This window comes from Marmota marmota, unplaced genomic scaffold, assembly GCF_001458135.2.
Source record: "Marmota marmota marmota unplaced genomic scaffold, marMar, whole genome shotgun sequence".
In the NCBI taxonomy this organism is placed as follows: Eukaryota; Metazoa; Chordata; class Mammalia; order Rodentia; family Sciuridae; genus Marmota; species Marmota marmota.
In genome coordinates, this window is record NW_025999880.1 from 1089781 (window position 1) to 1114694 (window position 24914).

At 35.6% G+C, this 24914-nt stretch overlaps 1 protein-coding gene and 1 long non-coding RNA gene across 4 annotated transcripts in view; both read left to right on the forward strand.

The window, feature by feature from the left end:
* Positions 1-24914, forward strand: part of Acaca (acetyl-CoA carboxylase alpha) — a 236173-nt gene that overhangs the window by 56135 nt on the left and 155124 nt on the right. For all 3 annotated transcript variants that reach the window (XM_048787899.1, XM_015495351.2, XM_015495352.2), the window contains exons 4-10: positions 5774-5883; positions 7132-7213; positions 8140-8238; positions 9511-9617; positions 13024-13134; positions 18952-19161; positions 23598-23768. In XM_048787899.1, the coding sequence (XP_048643856.1) occupies positions 5774-5883; positions 7132-7213; positions 8140-8238; positions 9511-9617; positions 13024-13134; positions 18952-19161; positions 23598-23768 (890 nt within the window). The remainder of the gene's footprint in view (positions 1-5773; positions 5884-7131; positions 7214-8139; positions 8239-9510; positions 9618-13023; positions 13135-18951; positions 19162-23597; positions 23769-24914) is intronic.
* Positions 13141-18369, forward strand: LOC125611983. The gene is made up of 2 exons (XR_007342217.1): positions 13141-17588; positions 17880-18369. It is a non-coding gene; the product is annotated as an uncharacterized LOC125611983 (long non-coding RNA).

The following is a 24914-nucleotide window of genomic DNA, read 5'->3' on the forward strand; positions in this document are numbered from 1 at the left end:
TTTTTTTTTTTTTTTTTGAGAGAGAGAGAGAGAGAGAGAGAGAGAGAGAGAGAATTTTTAGTTTTCGACAGATACAACATCTTTGTTTTTGTTTGTGGTACTGAGGATCGAACCCGGGCCGCAAGCATGCCAGGCGAGTGCGCTACCACTTGAGCCACATCCCCAGCCCCGAAATTTTTAATATTTATTTTTTAGTTTTCAGCGGACACACATCTTTGTTTGTATGTGGTGCTGAGGATCGAACCCGGGCGGCACGCATGCCAGGCGAGCGCGCTACTGCTTAAGCCACATCCCCAGCGAAAAGTCATTGTTGATCATTGGGTTTGTAATTTGGTTGACTAGGCAGATGCTCATACCACCAACTAAAATACGTTATATAGCTAGAAGAGCAAGTTTTTTTTTTTTTTTTTTGTGTGTGTGTGTGTGTGTGTGTGGTGAGATGGATTTAGTGTGGAGTACCTGTGGCTTTGGCAAAATTCTATTAATCCTATAAAAAGTTGGCTATATCCTTCTAGAATTAAGAAACAATGAGAGCTAAAGGTTAAGATGTATTTATTATTAGCAAATATGTGGCATAGTTAACAGTACTTTCCAAAAGAAGAGATAAAGAGGGCCAAGTATGAGAATTTATGGAAGACTAAAAATTAGGGATAAACTAAGGTAAATAGGCTTATAAATAAAGCTGAGAAATGATCAAAGAGATTGGAAAAGAAACAGAGAAACACAGAGAAAAGAAATTTCCATATGGAAGTATTAAATGTGTCAACAGTCCAAAATTAGGACCAGAAACCATGCAGCAATTAATAAATTATTAATTACTTTTGCAAGAATAATTTCAGAGTAATAATATAAGAGTATGCAGACTAATATAGGATGTTAAGGAATGTCAGAAGTAATATGGAGATAACTGATATGGACTAGTTTTATTTATTTATTTATTTTTTTAATATTTATTTTTTAGTTATTGGCAGACACAACATCATTGTTTGTACATGGTGCTGAGGATCGAACCTGGGCCGCACGCATGCCAGGCGAGCGCGCTACCGCTTGAGCCACATCCCCAGCCCCTTTATTTTTATTTTTTAATTTTTTTTAAGAATTTTGTATGAGGGAGCAAAAAAAAAGGCAGTAACTAAAACAAAATTCAGGGTAAAGTGAGGTTTTTTAAAATTTTCAGAATGAAAGAAATTTGGGGATATTTTCATTCTGAGAAGAGAATTAAAGTATGAGAGACCTGAAGTACATTAGAGACTTCTAAGAAAAGGAATGGGAAAGGATCAAGGGCACAAGTGGACAATTATATGCATTTCTTTTGATCAACAAATTCTACTAGTATTCTCAGGGGGAAGAAATCAGTAGTGAGGGCAAATACATTTGTACAAGGATATCATATATTCATTGCTCGTTATTTTAAATAGTGAGAAACTGAATTAATTGTTAAATATTAGCAAATTAGTTAATTAAAGGTATTATACCAATTAGTTAATTAAAATTTTCCATCCCAATTCTGGGAAATACCATGTAGTCATTAAAAAACATTAAGTGAAGTTAGCCAATCCCAAAAAATCAAATGCCGAATGTTTTCTCTGATATAAGGAGGCTGACTCATAGTGGGGTAGGGAGGGGGAGAATGGGAGGAATAGATGAATACTAGATAGGGAAGGACAGGGAGGGGGCAGGGGATTAGCAAGGATGGTGGAATGTGGATAGACATCATTATCCAAAGTACATGTATAAAGACACAAATTAGTGTCAACATACTTTATATACAGCCAGAGATATGAAAAATTGTACTGTATAAGTGTAATAAGAATTGTAATGCATTCTGCTGTCATTTATTTTTTTTAAAACTCCCAAATTTTTCTGAATGACATTTATTAGTATAAGACTATTTGGATAAATTGCTATATCATAGTGGCGCATGCCTGTAATCCCAGCGATTCTCAAGGCTGAAACAGAAGGATTGTGGATTCAAAGCCAGCCTCAGCAATAGTAAAGTGCCAAGCAACTCAGTGAGACCCTGTCTCTAAATAAAATACAAAATAGGGCTGGGGATGTGGCTCAGTGGTTGAGTGTCCCTGAGTTCAATCCCCAGTACCCCCCAAAATAAAATTTAAAAATTGCTATATTATTACTATGTAATAGTAATATCACAAATTTAGCAGCTGAAAACAACTAACATTTAGTATCTCATAGTTTGTATAAAGTATATAGTTTGTATATAGTTTGTATATGAGTCTGCATCTGTGGATCCAATAGGCTGCAGATAAAACATTTCAGAGGGCTGTTTCAAGTACTCACAAGACTTTAGTCGGTTGTCAGCTAGGGTTAAGGTCTCATCTGAGGCAGAACTTGGAATGAATGTAGCTTCTGCCTCACGTGGTTGTTGTCAACATTCAGTTCTTTTGTTAGCTGTCAGGCTGAGGGCTTGAATGTCTGATTGTTGACTATAGTCCATTCTTGGCTCCCTGTCACATAGACCATCCCAGAATAACTTCTCACTTCCTCAAAGTCAGCAAGGGAGAGGATCTCCTAGTAAGATGGGTTATATTCTTATGTAATGTTCTCATGGAAGTGATAACTCATCACCTGAATCTATATTTTCTTGCCCAGAAGCAAGTCATAGATTCTTTCTGTGCCCAAGGGGAAGAGGTACATAAGCAAAAATCCGGGAGGTTGAGATCATAATAACTCCTTAGTATCTGTCTACCATGTTTGCTAAGGAAAATGTTGCCTGTAAAAGGAAATTGATAGCATGATATAATAGGAAAAAATACATTGTATATAGTCATAGAAAAAGGGTATAACAATATATACCAAAGCAATAATAGTCTTTTTCTCTAAAGGTAGAATTTTGAAGTTTTTATTTCTTTATTTCTCTGCTTTTTCCAACATTGTAACATGGAGTGTATTCTTTTTATACTTTTAAAAAGTTATTTAAAAAACAAAATGCTAGAAAGGACTGGTATTAAAGAAGGAGTTAGAATTATGGGTGATTTTTCCTTTTCCCCCTGACCTTTCTATTATGTTAATTATTGTTTAACAGCTTCATTGAGTATAATTTAGTGTTATTAGGTATGTGAGTTTTAACATATTTATACCATTGTGCAGTCATTGCTATAATCCAGTTTAAGATACAAATTACTTTTACGATTTAAAAAATTGTAAAAGGGAACTATAGATAGGAGAGGGGACTTCATCCTCTGAGACTGGATGGGAACAGGCAAAATTGACAGGTTAAGGATGGTTAACCCATTTGCATAGTTTAATTTCATGATAATTACTGGAAAAGACAGAAAGATGAATGATTAATGAAATCCATAGTAAGGAATTGAGTTTAGTCATCCCTCAGGTATGTAGGCGATTGGTGCTAATTCCAAAGACTGCAGATATTCAAGTCCCTCATATAAAATAATATTTGCTTATGACCTAACCACATCCCCCCCTATATCTAGATTACCAATAACACCTAATACAGTGTAAATACTACGTAAATAGTAGTTATATTAATATCATTTAGGAATTAATGATAGGGAACAAAGTTTCTACTTTTCAGTACAGATGCAATTTTTCTTTTTCACCAAAATGTTTTTATTTTCTTTTTGGTACTAGAATTGAGCCCAGGGATACTCTACCACTGAGCTACATTCCCAGCCCTCCAAAATGTTTTATCTGCAGCCCATTGTGGATCCACAGATGCAGAACCTGCAGATATGGAGTGCCACTGTGGTCTGTTTGGGGGATAGTTTTTAATTATTTGTGAATATATTCTAGGATAACACCTGTAATTGTAGTTGTGGGGACGAGTAGACGATAGAGAGATACAGGTTATATAATTAGTATGAGCTTTCTTTTTCTATCTCCATAACCTTTTTTTCCTTAGTGTAATGACAGTAAGAAGTTTATTGGTGTAGAACTCTGAACTTTTGTTAGTTGGCAGCAACAGTACCTTTGCAGATTGTGTGTATTTGTGTAAAGGATATAGGTCAGCAATGTTTTTCTCTATCTAGGACTCTTGAAGTACAGAAAAGACTGAATCATAGTGGAAAAGTTGGATAGATTTGTCTACATAATTTAGTATTTAGCAAATAAAGAAAAAGTTGAAGACAAATTATAATCTGGAAAAACATTGGCAACAATGTAAGAAAAAGTTACTTTTCAATAGAAAATGAGCAAAAAACATGAACAGGTAGTCCATAAAAGAAGAAATAAGCCAGGTGCAGTAGTGTGTGCTTATAGTCCCAGCTACTTGGGGTGCAGAGGTATGAGGAATTACTTGAACCCAGGAATTCAGGGCCAGCCTAGGCAACACAGCAAAACCATGTTTAAAAAAAAAAGAAAGGAAGATTAAGGAAAAAGCAACAAACATGTGAAAAAGAGATTTGGAATCAGTGGTAACCAAATAAAGCAAATCAAAACAGTGGTATGTAGAGGTGTTTAAAAAAAAAAAAACTGCTAAAATTAAAAAGATTTTTCATAATATAGGTGGGGCAAATTGGCACCCATATTACTAGCAAAAATCGAAAAATGTGAATAACCTTTGACTTAATAGTTTTACTTCTAGGAAATATCCTGAGGGCATAATTGGATAGCAGTATAAGGATATACATTATTTTAACATTTTTCAAATTTCTAATAACCTATATTTTATCAATAATTTAGTATGTAAATGAATAATGGGCTATTCAAATATTAATCATTAAAATATTAAATATTCAATATATGTACACATATAATTACATATATCTCTATGTCATTATGTGGATTGATATCACAATATATTGTTAAATTGGCTAACTGTGGTTACATGTATAACAGAATATGAACTGGTTATTTCTGAGATGAGATAAAGGGTGGTTTTGATTTTTAAAAATATGTCATTATATCCTGACATTATCTACATTTTTAAGTAAATTTCCTGCTTCCTCTTCTATAATGAAAAAAGAATGAACTTATTTTAATTTTATGCAACCTATAGGACCCTATATCTTAATTTTAGTGGAATGTTGTTTTTAGTTGAATTTTTATAGAAGAAATTAAATTATTTTAATGTTAATAACAAGATATAAGGAATGTTAATAAATATGGTAAAGATGAACTTTAAACAAGTTACTTAACAATTCCGAGCCAGAATTTCCTGTAAGGTGGGGTGCTAAAAATACTTATATATAGGATTGCTGAGAGAATTTGTATAAAAAGGACTTAATATTGTTCCTGGAAATGGTAGTTGCTCTGCTATAGTTTTTTTGCCAGTATCGGAATAGAGAGACGTTAGGGGACAAAACTAAAGAAAAATTTCTTTCAAATACTAACTGCCTCCAAATTCCAGATAAACCTTTTTCAGGCACTAATCAGATTCCTCTAACTAACCTTCCCTGTTTAGTTAATTAGCAAACCTTTCAAGTTCTGTTCTCTTCCCATTCTGTACAGTAAGTACTACACTAGGGGAAGGACTTTCTTGTGGTACCATGCAAGTTGAAGGACTAGAACTTTTTCTTAGAATAGAGTAATTTTTACATGGGTCACTGACTGATTCAACCTTGATACAGAGCTTACAAAAACCCTCTGAAGTGAAATGTTTGAGAACTGCTGTTTTGAGTATGAGAGATTCCTAAGTGTATGACAAACTCAGAGCCTCCAATTAAATTGTCCCATTAATGCTGTTTGTTCTATGGTTACTTATGATAGTCCCTGTCCTTTACACAGTTTTGCTATACCATTACATTTTTGAAAACAAATTATGTATTTTGTATTTATTTGTTTACATTTTCAGAATACATTAAGATGGCGGATCACTATGTACCAGTGCCTGGAGGACCAAACAACAACAACTATGCAAATGTGGAATTAATTCTTGATATTGCCAAAAGGATCCCAGTACAAGTAAGAGAGTCTTTTAAAAGCAAATTTCTTTTATAATAAAAAACTTTTTTAAGAACTTTGTTTTACATATATACCAGGGATTGAACCCAGGGGTACTTAAATCATTGAGCTACATCCCCAGCCCTTTTTATTTTTTGAGATGGGGTCTTGCTGAGTTGTGTAGGACCTCACTAAGTTACTGAGACTGGGCACAAACTTGCAATTCTCCCGCTTCAGCCTCCCAAGTCACTGGGGTTATAGGCATGTATTACCAATGTGTGGCACTTTTATAAGAAAAAAATTAAAAAAAAATTTTTAGGTGTAGATGGATACAATATCTTTTATTATTTTATTTATTTTTTACATGGTGTTAAGGATCAAACCTAGTGCCTCAGCCATGCGAGGCAAGCTCTACACCACTGAGCTACCATCTCGGCTCATTAGAACTTTTAAAGAATTTTTTTATACAAAGAACTTTATTTATTTATTTATTTATTTATTTTTTTTGGTAGTTGTAGATGGACAGCATGCGTTGAGGAACTTTTATATAAAGCATCTTTTTTGAAAATTCTTATGTACTTTGATATGGAATAACTAAAACAGACAAGGAGAGATGGAAAGAAGGGAATGTTTAAAAATAAACATAATACAAATAGAAAGTTTGCAAGGGTCTTTCAGAGACTTTGTTATTCTATACATTTCACCTTCAAGTCATCCCAAGTAAGTACAAGTTAGCTAAGAATATCCTATGCATTATGCTCAGCTTAGATTATGATGGTGTTTTAGAAGTAGATTGTTTCTACCTTATCATGTTGTGTTAGGAAATTTAGGGTAAATACCTGAATGCCCATTGAGGAAAAAATTCTAGGCTTATATGGAACAAAGATGGAATTGGGGTGGCCAAAGTAATTGAATATTTGAAATTGGTCATTATTTCTAGAAAAGGTTCTATAGAGCCTAGCTGAAAGGCTATGAATTGAGTTTCCTAAAGACCAACAAGACTAATTGGATTGTAATATCAATTTCAACTTGTTTTTTACCTCTTCAGAGGTTTTGTTACAATGGACTGCTTATTGTTGTTGTGTAAAAAGTTTGCCAACAATCAAGCATAGAACCTGAATTAAGCATAAGTCTGCTATAAAGCTATTGTACTTTTTGCAGTAGAGCTAATCTTAATAGAGAATAATGTAGTTTGTGGTTTTTGTTGTTATTGTTCTTTGTTTGTTTGGTATGAATTTTAAGAATGAATCATGTTGTGTTTTCTTGTAGGCAGTATGGGCTGGCTGGGGTCATGCTTCTGAGAACCCCAAGCTCCCGGAGCTTCTCTTAAAAAATGGCATCGCCTTCATGGGTAACCCTTTGTGATGTACTATTGTTCCTGTTTCCTTTTATTAATTTTGTCCATATTTTACTCTTATTTTCTTCTGTTTGACATGTACTCAGCCCTTTTGTTTTTTATTCAATCAGTGATGCTCAGAATAACCCTTTTTATTTCTTTATTCCCCATTCTTCATTTTTTACACCCTGCTTAGCTCATTTCATCCCGTTTGTGTTTTCTGTCCCTGAGTTCTTTTCCTTGAGGTATGAAAAAGACTGTGCTTTCCAAAGCACATTTTTAAAACGTTCCCACTAACCTTAGAAAAACATGTGAAGGGAAGGACCCATTTTTGAATAGTGAAGAATGTGTGCCCTTAAATATGAATCAACAGCTTTGCATTTAAGAATATAGACTATATTCCTATGGATAAGAGGCATTTTCTTCCAGGAGAGGTTTTATGGCTCAAATAGTTTCTCTCTGTCTCAAGAGAATTTTCATAATACTTAATATGCTTTGTAAACATTATTGCAGATAGATCTCTACTTTGGGTTCACCTAAGACCAAAGATACTATAATGTATCAGATTTGAACCCCAAAACTTTACCATCTTTATTTTAGGATATAGGTTAATTTTTTTTCTTTTCTTTTTTTTTTTTTTTTTTGTTAATCAGTAAAGATGAATCATAAAAGATGATAAATTTGGTTTATTAGGAATTTAATCCAGCATGTATTTGTGTATATTGAGCTCTCACTGTGTGCAAAAAGTTTACTATATTAAATTCTCTAGAGGGTACAAACATGAGTCAAAAACATAGCAGTCCCCATAATCAAATTTATGATCTCTATGACATGTAATGGGGATAGGGATAAGACAAATACAAAATAATTAAAATACTGGGCAAAATACATGTGCTATAAAAATGAGTCAAAAATGTTACATTTTTTTGTTTTGTTTTTAGGTCCTCCAAGCCAGGCCATGTGGGCTTTGGGGGATAAGATTGCATCTTCCATAGTGGCTCAAACTGCAGGTATCCCAACTCTTCCCTGGAGTGGCAGTGGTAAGAAATTGTTTCTTGGTTGGATTTTTGAAGTGCAGAAAAGCTTAGTAGATTATTTGGGACAATAGCAGGGGGCTTAGTTTGTTTAAAGTGTATTGGGGTTCTTGATAAGAGATATCTTGATATCTCCTAGCTTAATTCATCTGTCATGTATTTTTTGTCATGTCTTAGAAATTTAAACTTAGACGAGGTGCACAGATGATAAATTGGTCTAGAATGATCTTGAGACTTAATTTGAAGAAACTCTGGTAAACACATGTTCTGGGGGTTCAAATCTATTCAGGGTAGGCTAGAATCTTCCTTAGAGGCTGGCTTCTTAAGTGTAATTATACTTTTGGACCATGTGGGTGGTGGCCTGGGTCCCCAGGAAAAACCTAAAGCCCTCTTACTCAAATGTTTACCTATCAGTGCTTTTCTGATGTCAGCCCATAATCTATGGGTGATTTGCTTTGCAAAATACCATTCAACCTCAGTTGCCCTTGATGCAGAAAATGAGGTCAATAGTCAACCTTTCTTTCACGCATGTAGAGAAAGAAATTTTTTAAAAAAATTATTCTTGACAAATCCCATAAACAGTGCCATGTAAATTATTATAGCTGATGACAAAACGAACTTCCCTTTTTTCAGTACTCACCCTCTTGGAGCAGACATACATTAAAACCTCTTTTAAATTGGAATGACCATTGTCTTGAGGCCAGGAGATTTGAACCCTTGTTATTCTGGCTCTCCAGGGGGATTGCCATATCCTCTCCAGACCTGCTAGGTCAAATAGTTTAAAATAAAAGCTTGAATTTGTTCTTGTTTGAATGGAGAGTCTATAGTGTTCCCCTTGTGGCTAAGTACAGGAACATTCAGGGAGCATGAAATCATGACTCTGCTGAGGCGAATAAAACTGCCATTTCCATTTCCAAGGGCTCATAAAGATTGAATTATTTCTCAGACCTCTGGCCCTAGAGCAGGCCTGAACACACAGATTGAAGGTATTGCCGGGTTGCTGTGAAAAGTCTGTTATGCTTTTTTGTTGTTGTTGCATTTTTATAAGTTGGTCCCCTTTAGCTCTCCTGGTTTCTTCCAGCATAAGAATCCAAATTGCCACCTCATGCTGTGGATACATACTGTTACCTACATGGACTGATCACAGTGTTATGTCCTTTTTTTTTTTCTCACATCTGCTTTCAATTTAGGATAAATATCATAGCATTTAAAGAATATGTTGCAGAAAACTGACATGAATTCCTATAGTTACTCTCTCAAGTCACTTGTCTATTGCAGGTCTTCGTGTGGACTGGCAGGAAAATGATTTTTCCAAACGTATCTTAAATGTTCCACAGGAACTGTATGAAAAAGGTTATGTGAAGGATGTGGATGATGGGCTGAAGGTGAGTTCCTAACTCCAGGGATTGATGCCTTTCAACTGATTGATTATAGTCACAAATATGGTTCATGGTGTGTATCCTTGGTGGTATGAGGGTTGTAAGACCAGGCTGTATAGTTTATAAAGTGTAGAGTGAGGAAATGACTTTAAACTTAAATTTAGACTAGTTTTAAGCATGCTATTCATTTGGACAGAACATTGCTTAGGCAATTAAATTGGTATTTTAAGGAAGTACTGTTTCTTCCTCATTCTACCACCTGTTAGATTGAGGGGAATCAGCAAGCCACACACTTCTTTTCTTCTTGAGTTCAGAACCAAGATAAAGTTTAGATGGCTAAGTCAGGTCAAAGTTTCAACTGTGTTACAATACACTTGATAAAAATGACTTCAGTGTGTAACAGCAATGAGATTTACAAACTGAATGCCAAATTTAACCAGGTTTACTGCCTCACTGGTAACTTGCAGTGCTGAATAACCTCAGGCTTCCTTCTATAGAGATGCCATTTTTATCATTTAGATTATTATATGGCTGAGAGCCGAACAAAAGCATATATTTGTGCAATGGACTTATCTCAAAAGGGAAGAGACTGAGCAGTGCATATTTAGTTCTCCTTCTAAATTGACCAGTCATATAATTTATGCTTTTTCCCTTGGGAAGGAGTGAGGGAGGGAGCCAAGAGAGGCTGTAAGTATTACTCTATTATCCTTTCACATAAGAAAGGTGAACCCAGGCAAAAGGAGAGAGATCCTTTCTCCAACCTTTTCTTTCCTTATAGTTCTCTCCAGTTTGTTCCTTATGAACTTTTTAGCTAAATGAAAGTATCAGTTATGCCTCTAGGTAGATGATGGAAGAGAGGCCATTTTAGAAAAGCACATTGCTTGAGTTTGACTTGTGAATTATAAATTCAAGAGGAATGCTAAATGTTCAATTAATTTTGCTCTGTTGTGTGCAGTTCAAGTTAAATATCCCATAATCTCCATAATAAGAAAAGTTACTAGTTCTAATTCAATTACAAATGCTTTATTCTATTTGCTATAATTTGCAAAAGAATAGAAGTCCTTTTTTCTTTTTTTTCCCTGATTTTAAAATGTAAGCAGAATTTTCTTTTTTTTTCTTCTTCTTCTTTTTTTTGGTGGTGGTACATGGACAGCATGCCTTTATTTTATTTGTTTATTTTTATGTGGTGCTAAGGATTGAACCCAGTACCTCCCACATGCTAGGCAAGTGCTCTGCCACTGAGCTATAGCCCCAGACCTATAAGCAGAAATTTCTGGTAGAAAATTTGGAAAGCCAGAGATGATAATAAAACTACCCATAAAGCTACCATCCAAAGATAATGCCTATTAACATAATCATGTAATATCCATGTATTTTCTTCCAGCTTTTTGGTTAATTCATATATTTATATAATCTTTTTTTTTTAAAGAGAGTGAGTGAGAGCACGCACGCTCGAGAGAGAGAGAGAGAGAGAGAGAGAATTTTTCTTTTAATATTTATTTTTTAGTTTTCTGCGGACACAACATCTTTGTTTGTATGTGGTGCTGAGGATCGAACCCGGGCCGCACGCATGCCAGGCGAGCGAGCTACTGCTTGAGCCACATCCCCAGCCCCATTTATATAATCTTTATTAATAAATCCCAATAATTAAAAAATTAGGGTCTTACAATATATATTGTTTTGTAATTCTGGTATTTTTTTCTACTTAATTTTATATATAAACATTTCCCCCATAGCATTAAAATTCTAAAATTCTGTGTATGTACACACACACTGTGTATTAAATCAGGGGTATTTTACCACTGAGCATCATCCTCGGCACTTTTTATTTTGAGGCAGGGTTTCTTGCTAAGTTGTTTATGGTTTTGCTTAGTTGCTGAGGCTGACTTTGAATTTGCAAACCTTCTGCCTCAGGCACATGATATTATAGCATGTGCCACCATACCCAACAAAATTATTATTATTTTGATATTGGGGATTGAACCTAGGAATGCTTTACCCAGCTCTTTTTTTAATGTTTTATTTAGAGACAGGGTCTTGCTAAGTTGCTTATGGTCTCACTAAATTGCTGAGGCTGGCCTTGAACTTGTGATCCTCCTGTCTCAGCCTCCCAAGCCACTGTGATTAGGGGCATGCGCCACTGCGCCCAGCCTTGCCCAGCAAGATTCTAAAATATTTTTAATGGGTGAACTGTGGCTAGAACTTTCTTATATTTTTAACAAGTCTATCTTCTTATTGACTTCCTGTGGGATACCCTCTTCTCTTTCTAATGTCTTTTTAACATTTGTGCTATTTCGTTGATCACCTATCATTGAGTGATTTGAGTTAATCCCACTAATTCTCTTTATATCAGCATAGGAAAGAATAGAGCTAATTAAACTTTGGAAGAGATGGGTTTTTATCACTAATCTGACACAAAATTTAAAATGTTTTTTTTTTCTGATGATACAGTTTAGAGATATAATTTACATTATCTTCATAATGTAGCAAAACCTTAAAAGCCAAGAATAATTTTACAAAGGAATGACTTAGTTATATAAAGATTTTGGTTAACTTTCCCCCAATTTACTTTTTGCCTAAACAGTACAATTCAGTTATCTTCTATATCATTACATATAAAAGTAACCTCATTCCTTCTGATAATTATATAGTATTCTACATAGTGTATGATATATCTAGTTTTAACTATTTCCTTATTTGATGGATAATTTACTTTTCAAAAAATTTTTGAACTGTCACCTGATCAGCCTACTATAAATGTGAAAAGCACATTTAGAGCATGTGTTGAAAAATTAGTTTTCTAATTTTATTATTTTGAGATCTTGTTATTTATATTTTATAAAAAGTTGTATGAGAAAAAGTTTTTGAATACTTGAGAGTTCTGACTTAGTTTTTTTTAAATGTGTGGTTAGAAGCTATGCTGAGACATCAACTTATATTAAATACTTAAAAAAAAATTATGGGTAATGTGTAAATACCTGCATACTATAAGGAAGGTACTCCAACAATATATTTGATACAAATTCATTTCTACCCATCTTCCATTTATAGAATTCTGTGTATTCTAGAATTCATTTATTTGCATTTATATATATGGATATATTAATTTATATACAATCATACATAAATATATATTTCCATTTTGGTTTTGACTTCTATTATGGATTATCCTAGACTGAACCATATAAAATTGCCAATATTCCAGTATTAATCTACAAAAAGATTATTTCTTTTGGTTTAACCTAATACTACAAATATTATTCTGTTAGTTTTTCACCTTGGTATATCTTGAGGTTCTTTCTATTTTAGTACTTCTAGATCTACTAAATAACTGTATTATTAAAGGAGAAAATGCCAGTTTTCTTCTACTCTACTAAATACTACTCTTCCATTTTCCTCTTTCTTCTTAAAGGCAGCAGAGGAAGTTGGATATCCAGTAATGATCAAGGCCTCAGAAGGAGGAGGAGGAAAGGGAATCAGAAAAGTCAACAATGCAGATGACTTCCCTAACCTCTTCAGACAGGTAGAGTGCAAGTTCTTTTTGTTTATTTGAGCTGACATGTACATCAGAGATACACAATTAAACAATGCTGAAATTTGGATGTCCAAAAAATACTTAATTTTTATCTTTGCCTATATCTAGTCTTTCTCCCTAGCCTTCCACCTGCTTATTAACAGGGAAAATAAAGTTAGTGAAATGTCCAAATCAATTTAAGTTTTATTCATTTAGGTAATTCAAACAGTAGAGTTATTCTTTCTTATATAGGAAGGTAGTTCTTCCCTGCATGGCACATGTGACTCACAGTATCTCATAGTGACAAGGAAAAAAAATCAGTGTCTTTCTGTATTTTTTACCCCTGGTCTGCTGACATAAATCAGCGTTAGGTATGCTGATATGATATTTATCTAGTTGCTCCAACATTGGTCAGACCCAGACTTGCTCATTGGCTTTCCTTACTTCATTTCAAATTTTCTGCAGGCCCCTGTGTTTCTACCATGTGTTCCATGTATCCTGTTGGCCCAGCAGTCTGTGCCTTAGCCTGTGCTGTATGGCTGTCATATGCTCGGCACAGGATCCCTAAGACAGGCCAACATTATGTAGAACTGAGGGTGGCTCAGCAAAGCTCATCCTAGTGTCTCTCTGTCTTACCCTCTGCTTTGTAGTTAAGTTAGTGTGGCCATGGTTGTAGCAGCAACCAAAGGCATGGTATCTTTTTTGTTGGGGGTCGGATTTGGGGAACCAAGGATTGAACCCAGGGGCATTTAACCACTGAGCCACGTCCTCAGCTGCCCCCCTCCTTTTTTTTAATGTTTCATTTTGAGACAAGATAGTGCTAAGTTGCTTAGGGCCTCAGTAGGTTGCTGAGGCTGGCTTTGAACTTGTGATCCTCCTGCCTCAGCACCACCACACCTGGTGACATTGTTGTATCTTTTCAGAATCTTAAACCTTTGCTCTGCCCTCACAGTTAGCCTCATGTACTTAACTTACCTCTTTTTCTCCCACTAATACCCAGAAAAGATGTCAGATAAAAGGAAAATGGGGTACAAGTTTGGCCTTATCACTCTCTTAGCTTTCCACTTTTTCTTAGTTTTCCTAGCATCTTCTATATTGTACCATCTTTTATTATGTCCTTAATAATGTTTTGTTTGGTTTTGGGGGGCACTCTACCAGCTCTTTTTATTTTTTATTTTGAGACGGTGTCTTGCTAAGTTGTCCAGACTGGTCTTGACTTTGTGATTCTCTTGCCTCACTCAGCCTCTCCAATAGCTGTGAATATAGGTATCTGCTACCATTCTCGACCCTAGCAACCATTTATTTGCTTTCACTCCTCCTTTTTCAAAATCTTTCATCAGCAATTTTTTTTGCTTCACTTTCAAGGGCTAAAGGGAGAAACTCTATGACCTGGGTCTTCCATGATTTGAACTAGATAAAGAAAATGGTAAAAATATTGTCTTACTGCATTATCTCATTTTGAGTGTAAGAAGTTGAATATTACCTCAGTTTTTTTCATTACATTCCTTCTATAAATTTTGATTTTAGAGATAGGTCACTGCTTCATGGAGTCTAGAGAGAAGGCCTTTGCTCTTAGAAACAAAACAGAAAACATGGTAATGGTAACTCCTATAAACACTTCAAAACTATTCATTATTGTGCAATTCAATGGTTGAAGAGTCTAGGACACTAAGGAGTGAGTCATTTTATGTGAAAATCCTTAAATTTCAATAATGGTTAGCTAAATAACTCAAACTAGTCCTCCCACTGAGAAGAAACTAAAAACCAAATGATTAAACAAACAAACTCTGTCTTAAGGCATTAAAGACCTTTCAAGACAGGGAAGAATTATGGGAGAAGAAGAAAAAGAGAGATGAACATGGAATTCAAGGCCACTCTTTCCATAAAGAAATATTCTAGAAGAAATAGCTGAAAAGCTAGAGTTTTCAACAGTCTTAAGAGACTAAAAGGCCAAAATATAGACTTCAGGGCTTGCTGAGAATGGGTGCCCAGGGAAAACTCCCACATTTTAGGTTGAGGTTCTGAAGGACTATACCGCAGGAGAAAGGATGAACTGGAAATAGACAAATCCTCTCAGGGACTAAATCTCAGATTCAAAGTACTCAACATTGATTCAAGCAATATGCTTTATGATTATTACTGCTCATAGCCACCACAGGAAGCAAATATGAATCTACTCCAGAGAAAGCTAATACCCAGAATCTCAATTTTTTCTATTAATTTTTGTATGGTATATTAAGCCCCCAATTAAAAATAAGCAGTCATAAAATGCCATGATTGAAAATCAAGAAGAAAAGTCAATAGAAACAAAATCCACAGTGGATTTAAATATAAAATTAATCAGACAAGGGCTTTAAAGTAACTGTACTTAACATATCTGAGGAAATTAAAGATAAGATTGAGAATTTGGCAGAGAACTGAAAAACCATAAAGAAGAAACAAATTAAAATCCTAAAACTGAAAAGGCAATAACTAAAATTAAGAAGTCAGTATAGGAATTTAATAGCATATAGGTGCAGTTGAAAAGAGAATTAGTCACTGAAAAATAGATGAGAAGAAATCTTGGACTGAAGTATGAAGAGAGACAAAAGGATGAAAAATACAGAAAAGAGCAATGTGAGATAGTACTTTGCAAGGATGACTGTAATAACTCCTCCCCTCTCTGTATCCCCCTGTAAAATATGATATTGCTCTTTTCTACCCTGAGAATTTCAACTGACCTTGTGACTTGTTTTGACCAATAGAATGTGACAGAAATAGTGTACAAATTTTGAACCTAAACTTCAAGTGGTTTTATAGTTTTTGCCCTTTCCCTCTTGGAATGAGCCCTCAGATTGCCATGTAAAGAGCCAATTGTAGCCTACTAGAGAAAGGCCAAGTGAAGCAGAAGTAAATCATCCCATCTAAGGCCTCCTAGCCCTATAAACTCATAAGCAAGTAAAAGCATTGCTGTCCCAAATCATTAAATTTTTGAAGTTTGTTCGGTATCGATGGATAACTGACACAGTAATTAATATCTAAAGTTATAATACTATCACAGTGAAAAATAAGGCATTGTTTTTGAAATTGGCTCATAGGTAGAAGCTGGAAAAATGATGAGGAAGATATTAATGAAGTTGGGGGAATGATGAGCAAACTATTAGTGGAGGCTGAAGAAGTAGTGAAATACTTATCATTGGAGTCTGGAAAAAAGATAACCGCATGTTTTATAATCGTGGAGCAATTGACAGAAAATGTTTTCTGAAGTAACTTGAAAGATTATGTGTTTAAAGAAGTCGAGAATCTGGTTAAGGAGATCTCTGGGGACCAAGTGTTAAAAGTAGAGTGTTTCTACTTGCTTATACTAAGGAGCTGTAGAAGAAAGATGGGTTAAAGATAATGTTTTGTTTGCTAGCAGAATTTTGGGTGCTAACACCCAAAGGAAATCAAAAGAGCCTAGAACTTGTTGGGGTTGAAAATATAATTGTTTCTCATTCCCAGTCTCTTTAGCCTCTAAAAAATTTGTGAAGCAAAAAAAAAAAAAGTCTCAGTAAAGATCAAGTCAAGAATGTCTGGACTTTAAGAACTCAAAAATATTTACAGCAGTATCTGATAAATGACCTTCTTAGCTAGACAGACATGCTTCTAATAATATTAAGGGCATTGCCTCACCACAGTTTGATTTGCCCAAAGTATAGAAAAGTCTATGCAGAAATGATTTATGGTTGTGGCTTTTGAGATAAGCAGTGAATCCATTATGATCCATAGAAAACCCACAAAATTATCAAGAGACTTGTATTGATGAATGCACCAAAGGAACTAAAATGGACAGAAACAGTTCATAATGAAAAGAGGCCTTTGGATCTTCACATTTTTATGGACAGGAAGCAGACTGAGAAAACTATTCAGCTGTAAATATTAGTTATTTCTTTTTTTTAATATCATTTTTATTGTTGTTTATTTTTTATGTGGTGATGGGGATTGAATTCAGGACCTCTGATAGCTCAGTGGTAAAGTGCTAGGCAGGCACTTTACCACTGAGCTATCTTCCCAGCCCAACATTAGTTATTTCTAATAAAAAGTTTTTTCAGTGGAGAGGGCAGAGGGATGCCATGGATTAGAGACACACTTTTAAGGAATAGAACCAGATCCCCCCGCCAAAAAAAAAAAAAATCCATGCCCCTGGGTAGGAGATCCTGGCAACATGTACCTACCTGGATTTCGAAATTGCTACAAACCAGTGACCTCTATGTACTTCCCATCCTCTCCTCTTTGAATGGGAGTATTTTTTGAAGTTCTTTCTCCCAGTCTTTTAATTAGATGTTGGGTGTGTTGGGGCAGATAACTTGTCTTTTTAGTTCCCAGGTCTTTGCATCAAGAGAAACTGTACATGCGGAGCTGCACCCAAGGACATGAGTCATGAGAAAAGTGGACATCAAGCCTGATGCCATGATTGGATGAGACTTTGGGGGTCTTGGGAGGGGGTGAGTCTATTTTGCATGTGGGAGGTATGTGAATTATTGTGGCCATAGGGGGACTATAGTAGATTGTTTGCACAGATGGCCACAATAACTCCTCCCATTCCTGTATGTGCACCCTTTGCAATGTGACTTTGCTGTTCTTCCCTTCAAGAGGTGGCATCTCTTTCCCCAGTCCTTGAATTGTAGCTGACCTTGTGACTTGCTTAGACCATTATTAAAAGGTGACCAAAGTGATATGTAAGTTCTAGAGCCTAGACCTCCAGAGGCCTTGCAACTTATACCCTCACTCTACAGGATCACTGCATTAAAGAAGCCTGGTTTAACCAACTGGAGGATGAAAGCTCCTTAGACCTACCAGCCAACAAGACATGTGAGTGAGTCCATTCAGCCCCACTCAAGCCACCAGATAATGATATGCACACAATTGCAAGACCAGAAGAATTATTCAGCATAACATCATGAGCAAATAAAGTATTGATGTTTTAAACAAGCAACTGAGTTTTGAAGTGACTTGTTATTTAGCAAAACAGAACAAAAAAGGTACAGAACATAAAAGACATGGGATATAATGAAATGATCTAACATCATGTACTTTTAAGTCTCAGAGAAGAGAATGGAACAGAAGTAACATTTAAAGTAATGAAACAAACAGCCATATTTGAAAAGATAATGGCTAAGAATTTCCTTAAACTGGTAAAAGATACCAAGTACAGATTCCACCCCACCCCACCTCCAAAAAAAAAAAAGAAAAAAGAAAGGAAGGAAGAAGAAAGAAAAAAAGAAACATCTTAAAGCAACTGGAGAAAAAGGATTATTTTCAAAGGAGTAACAAAATTAACTTGAAGTCTCAGTAGAGAGGGTGGAAACCAGAACACTTTGGGATATCTCTTAAGTGCTGGAAAAAAGTTAATTACCATTGTAGGATTCTGTACCCACTGACAATTTTTTTTAAAACCGAAGATGGAAGTCTTTTATTTGCAAAAACACCATGTGTGATATAATGTGAACCAGGAATGAATGCATAGTCTTGAGCACGTCATATATTTGGCTGTATGGAGCAGATGGCAATATTTTGCCCTGTTGTGGGGTTTGTATGTGTGTGTTTTCAAATATTTTGCTGTTTACCTTTGTAACATACTGGATGTTTTATGTTTTCATTTTCATTAATATTGGTTATATGACTAAGAATGCAAAATGTTAAAGAGAGACAAGGCATGGACTCTATTTTATTCATTCTGTATGTCTATTGATTAACATAGTCCTACACTTCAAGGCTTCTGCTTGTTGAAATCAAAACAGTTTAGCAGAACAACAACAACAAAAATTTACCACTTAAGATTTTGTTTTCTTTCTTTTTCTAACATAGGTTCAAGCTGAAGTCCCTGGATCACCTATATTTGTGATGAGACTAGCCAAACAATCTCGTCATCTGGAGGTACAGATCTTAGCAGATCAATATGGCAATGCCATCTCTTTGTTTGGCCGTGACTGCTCTGTACAGCGCAGGCATCAGAAGATTATTGAAGAGGCACCTGCTGCTATTGCTACTCCAGCAGTATTTGAACATATGGAACAGGTGTGTCTGTTAAATATTCTCACACAGAACCACTTCTCCTTTAGTTCCTGTACTGACTTGAAAATAGTGGAATTTCAAGCCATGATTCTGGATAATTGATAGTGTTTTGTCTTTCTTGTCCTTTTCCCATTAGGAAAATTGTCAAAGAACAATTTTATCTGCCCCAACACACCCAACATCTAATTAAAAGTAGTTAACACTTAAAAAAAAAAAATCACTGTGCTATTTTGAGGAGAGATTAAGAAAAGAAAGATTTGGATTTTTAACAAGTTCATGATAAGCAAGTAGTTCCATTTTTGGGATTGGAGATCATCACATCTTCAGATCCATTATCTTTAATTCAAATATCATTCGCATTCGAATATTCAGGGGCTGGAGCTGTGGCTCAGCAGTAGCGTGCTTGCCTGGCATGTGTGAGGCACTAGGTTCAATTCTCAGCATATCACATAAATAAATAAAAATAAAGGTATATCAATAACTAGAAACATATTTTTAAAAATTCAAATATTCATTATCTTTTATTTAAATATTTTTAAAGTTTACATACTCTGTATTTTTGTATAGAAAGAATTTCTGAGTCATGAAACATGTCTTGGAAGTGGATGTGGTTTAGAGGTCTTTAATGTAATCTTTTTGGAGTCATGACTCAGTCTCTAAGTTATTGAAAATTTGTTTTCCACTTTTTACTGAACTCCCAAATAGCTAAATAAGAATTTGCCTATGATGGAAGTTTAATTCCTATGGCATATGTGTGTATTAGGAAGTACTCTCAAACTGCTGTAATACAGTTACCTCCAAAATATAGGGGGTTTAAACAAGGTGTAGATTTCTATTTGTCTCTTCATCATAGTTCAGAGCTGAGCTGGTGCAAGATACCTAGGGTTATATAGCTCTGCCATTCCCTAGGACAGAGTTTAGCAAGCTACAGCTCATGGGCCAATCCAATCTTTTGCCAGTTTTTAAAAATGAAGTTTTACTGAAAACAACTATGTTCTTTTATTTATGTATTATTTATGTCTGCTTTATTGCTATAATGGCAGAGATAAGGAGTTGTGAGTATATGGCCCACAAAGTTGAAAAAATTACTATCTGGATCTTTACTGAAAATGCCCTTTGGTGGTATTATCACTCACACAATTAAGTGAACTCATTGAAGCTAATGGGATAGAAAGAGGGAAGACGTGGAGGGCAAGTGGATAAAAAACACATATCACACCTCTCACATTCCAGTGGATAAAATTCAGTCATACCTAGCACAAGGGATATTGGGAATTTAGTCTTTAGCAGGGTAACCATGTGCTCAGCTAAAATTCAGGAAATTCTTTTCCTATGAATATGAAGAAAAGTTGCTGAAGGTCATTTAGTAACCTATGTGCCAGTCTGCTTTTCTGGCTGCCCATTGTCCTTTATCTTGGTTAAAGCAAAGAACATACTTAGCCTTTCCCCAAGGAAGACAGCCAGAGAAGTTCTTACTATGTATTACAGTTGCTACATCACCTAGAGATCCAAGATATATATGAGATCAGAACAGGCAGCTCGGTGGTAGAGGATTTGCCTAGCATGTACAAAGCCTTGGGTTTGATCCCCTATTTTGCAAGGGCTGGGGGCAGAAACTCTTATCATTGTATTGTGTGCACATTTGAAAATGTAATAATCCCACCATTATGTACAACTATAATGCACCCCAAAAAAAGGAGGGGGGAACAGGGGTTGGGGTTGTGGCTCACTGGTAGAGCACTTGCCTAGCATGCATGAGGTGCTGGGTTCGATCCTCAGCACCACATGAAAAACTAAATAAACAAAATAAAGATACTGTGTCCATCTACAACTAAAAATATTATTTTAAAAAAGGGGTGGGGAACAAATCTGGATCATTCAAATTCTCTTGATGTATATTCTTCTCCATTAAGTGTGTATGTGGTTTTTCATAGGCCAGTGACCTAAAAGACCAGTTTTTATTCTTCCCCACTCTCCCACCCCAACCCAGTATATACCCATAATACAGTAGTGAAATATGAGTAGGATAACTCTTATTTGGGAAAATGAAAAATACACAACAATCATTGGTCCACAGCACTTAACAAATCTTTCTGAAATTATGTTGATTCCCTGCTATATAGTAGAGTATTAATTCACTTAATTAGACCCTGGTTCTGCTCCTTGGGAGTAAGTCCTTTGTCCATTGTCCTATAAGACGCCTAACTTTGTTCTCTGGGTAATTCTTTCTTATTGAGGTTTTTTTTTTTTTTTTTAAAGAGAGAGACAGAGAGAGAGAGAGAGAGAGAGACAGAGACAGAGAGAGAGAGAATTCCTTAATATTTATTCTTTAGTTTTTGGCGGACACAACATCTTTGTTTGTATGTGGTGCTGAGGATTGAACCCGGGCCGCACGCATGCCAGGCGAGCGTGCTACCGCTTGAGCCACATCCCCAGTCCCCTCTTATTGAATTTTCATTGTGAATTAGGTTTTGCAGATTGTGCCTGCTTTGGTGGAACTTTTGTAGCCCACTTCCTGCTGGTACAGTATTGGGGATGAATACTATTCTAGTTAACCATCATAGGCTATTGTAGGCCAGACCATGATTTGTTGAAGAAATACAGTTCTCTCAATAACTTCATAAGTTTGTAGGCTATTTGCTACTCAGTTTTAGGTTGGAGTAAACATACCCAGAGATTTCTTCTAGATACAGAAACTTTTCTTTTTTTTAATCTGCTGGCTTTTCAGCTTAGCCCATCTCTCTTTTCTCAGTTTAACATTGGCCACTTTGAGGCCTCTGAAATTAAAGCACTCCCTTAATCTGATCTTTGACACTGAGTTGCTTCAGGGTAAGAATCTAATCTTTTGTTGGGCTACAAAAACAAAACAAAACAAAACAGTTTTCTTTCTTTCTTTTTTTTAAATTTTGGTATTGGGATTTGAACACAGGGGTGCTTAAGCACTGAGCCACATTCCCAGCCCTTTTTGTATTTTATTTAGAGACATGGTCTTGCTAAGTTGCTTAGGGCCTCGCTAAGTTGCTGAGGCTGGCTTTGAACTTGTGATCCTCCTGCCTCAGCCTCCCGTGCCACTAAGCATGTGTCACCTCACCCAGCTCTAATTAGTTTTTTTTAAGGCTCAGTTGATGTGTGGATAGTGTTCCAATATTATAGGAAATAGTTTACTAGATGTAGTGTCATGCTGTAACAAGGAGGCCACTGCCCAGCATGCGGTGCCTGTTTCTTTTCTACCTACTACCTTCTTGTTAAGCCATATTTTAATTCTTTTAAATAACTGAATCCTACCTGCAATTAATAATATCTATACTGATTAGGATACAGATTAAATTATATAATAAAAACATCCAAATCACAGTGAACTAAATGAGATAGAATTTATTTTTCTTTCCCATTATAGGCTGAGGTGAGTTTTACTAATGGGACAGTTGTATTCTATGAGGCCATCTTGGGATTCAGGTTTTTTCTGTTTTGCTTTGCCACTTTTATTGTGTTCTCATTGGCATGGTTAAAACTGGCTTACACTGTCATGACCATGTTCCAGTGCATAAGACGTGGAAACCGGGAATAAAGGATAAGCAATTTCTTTTCAAAATATGATTTTGATAAACAAAATAAGGAAAAATATGATTAGGTTTTTTTTGCATATCACTCACAAGGCTTGGTTGGACAAAAGTTAGTTACTAATTAGGGCTGGGGCTGTAGCTCAGTGGTAGAGTACTTGCCTTGCAGGTGTGAGGCCTAGGATTGATCCTCAGCACCACATAAAAATAAATAAAGAAAGATAGATATTGTTTCCTTCTGTAACTAAAAAAAAAAAAATTTTTTAAGACAGGTTGGAAAGCTCCGTGGTTCAGGGGGCTGAGACAGGAGGATCACAAGTTCAAAGCCAGCTTCAGCAACAGGAGGCGCTAAGCAACTCAGTGAGACCCTGTCTCTAAATAAAATACAAAAAAAAAAGGGCTAGGGATATGGTGCAGTGGTTGTGTGCCCCTGAATTCAATCCTTGGTTACTGTCCACTCCCTCTCCCCCGCAAAAAAAAGAGGTTGGAAAATCAAGTGCTTATCTGAAATAGTCATGTTTCTAGGAAGGAAAGCATACTGGGAATACTCAAAATTAGGGAACAATGAAGAGTCTACTGCCATGGTTTTTTTTTTTGTTGTTGTTGTTTTCCCCTCTTCATGCCGTTATGTCTGTTGGGATGAAATTGTTTGTAATCTGAAGTGAAAAAGTCTTTCTTCCTAGCTTTTCAATTGAGCTTGTCTTCCATGTTCAGGTATATTGTGTATAATCAGAAGGTGAAATTTGCTCTGATATGGCTAAGCACACTAGTGGCTCTTAAAAACACTGGATAATTGGGTCAGCAAAAAGCTGTAGGTAGTCATAGTGATTCAACCCCTGTACAAGATGACATACTTACATTTGCTTATCTTTCTTTGAGTGTGCGGTGAAACTTGCCAAAATGGTTGGTTATGTGAGTGCTGGGACTGTGGAATATCTGTACAGCCAGGATGGCAGCTTTTACTTTCTTGAACTGAACCCTCGGCTACAGGTGGAGCACCCTTGTACAGAGATGGTGGCTGATGTCAATCTCCCTGCGGCACAACTCCAGGTGAGTCACCCTTATCTGGTTCCAAGTTAGAGCCTAGAGAAGTTGGGAATGTCACAGATGCCTGAAAAACTGGTTTATCCTGTGTCTGATAAGAGAAAAGGACCTCCTATCCTAGTCTCACCTAATGTTCATTTCTCTTATGTTTTTTTGATGTATGGTTGGTTTCCCAGATGTGGTACAAACATAGCAGTTTTACTGAATTTTCTAGCTAGATACATCTGATATAAACTGTTACATTTTAGAAATAAACTTTAAAGACAGTATGCTTTAAATATTTAATTATAGTAAACTTGACAACTTTGTAATTAGCCCTTCCTCCTTCCTCCTGTGTTCTTTATTGAAGTAACTCTATATCAGAGTGGTGTTTGACATTTTCCCTGGCAATGTGGTAGCATACATTTATTTTTATAATGTATAAAGTGATAGCCATCAATATTATTATCTTTTCTCAGCCCAAGAAACAAATACTATGGGAAGCAGTAATAGCTAATAAGGTTTGATATTATATTTTTTTAAATATTATTTTTTAGTTGTAGTTGGACACGATACCTTTATTTCACTTATTTATTTTTACGGGGTGCTGAGGATCGAACCCAGGGTCTCGCATTGCCAGACGAGCGCTCTACTGCTGAGCCACAACTCCAGCTCCTTAATATTATTTTTAATCTAAAGTATTCTTTGCCCATACAAGGAACACCTTGTAAGTTCCCATTAAAAACTAGAGATTGATTTACTTCTCCCAATGGTTTGTGGGATGGAAGAGATAATTATAATATTAAAACTTTGCAGCTGGGGCTGGGTTTGTGGCTCAGTGTAGAAAGCTTGCCTAGCATGAGTGAGGCACTGGGTTTGATCATCAGCACCACATGAAAGAAAAAAAATAGATAAAGTAAATAAAATAAAGGTATTGTGTCCATCTAAGACTAAAAAAATGAAAAATAAACTTTGTAGCTATTTGAATTTCATTTGTGGTTTCAGATACTGACTTTTCCATTGATATTTTTATTTTCATCCTTTCATGGAGAAATGACAACACAGAGAAACTCATGTCTGTTGCATTAGGAATTTAGGGACATTTTTAGGAGTGGGGAATATTCTAGCAACTTATCTGTAGTGATATATTCTATTTCAAGTAACTTATAATTT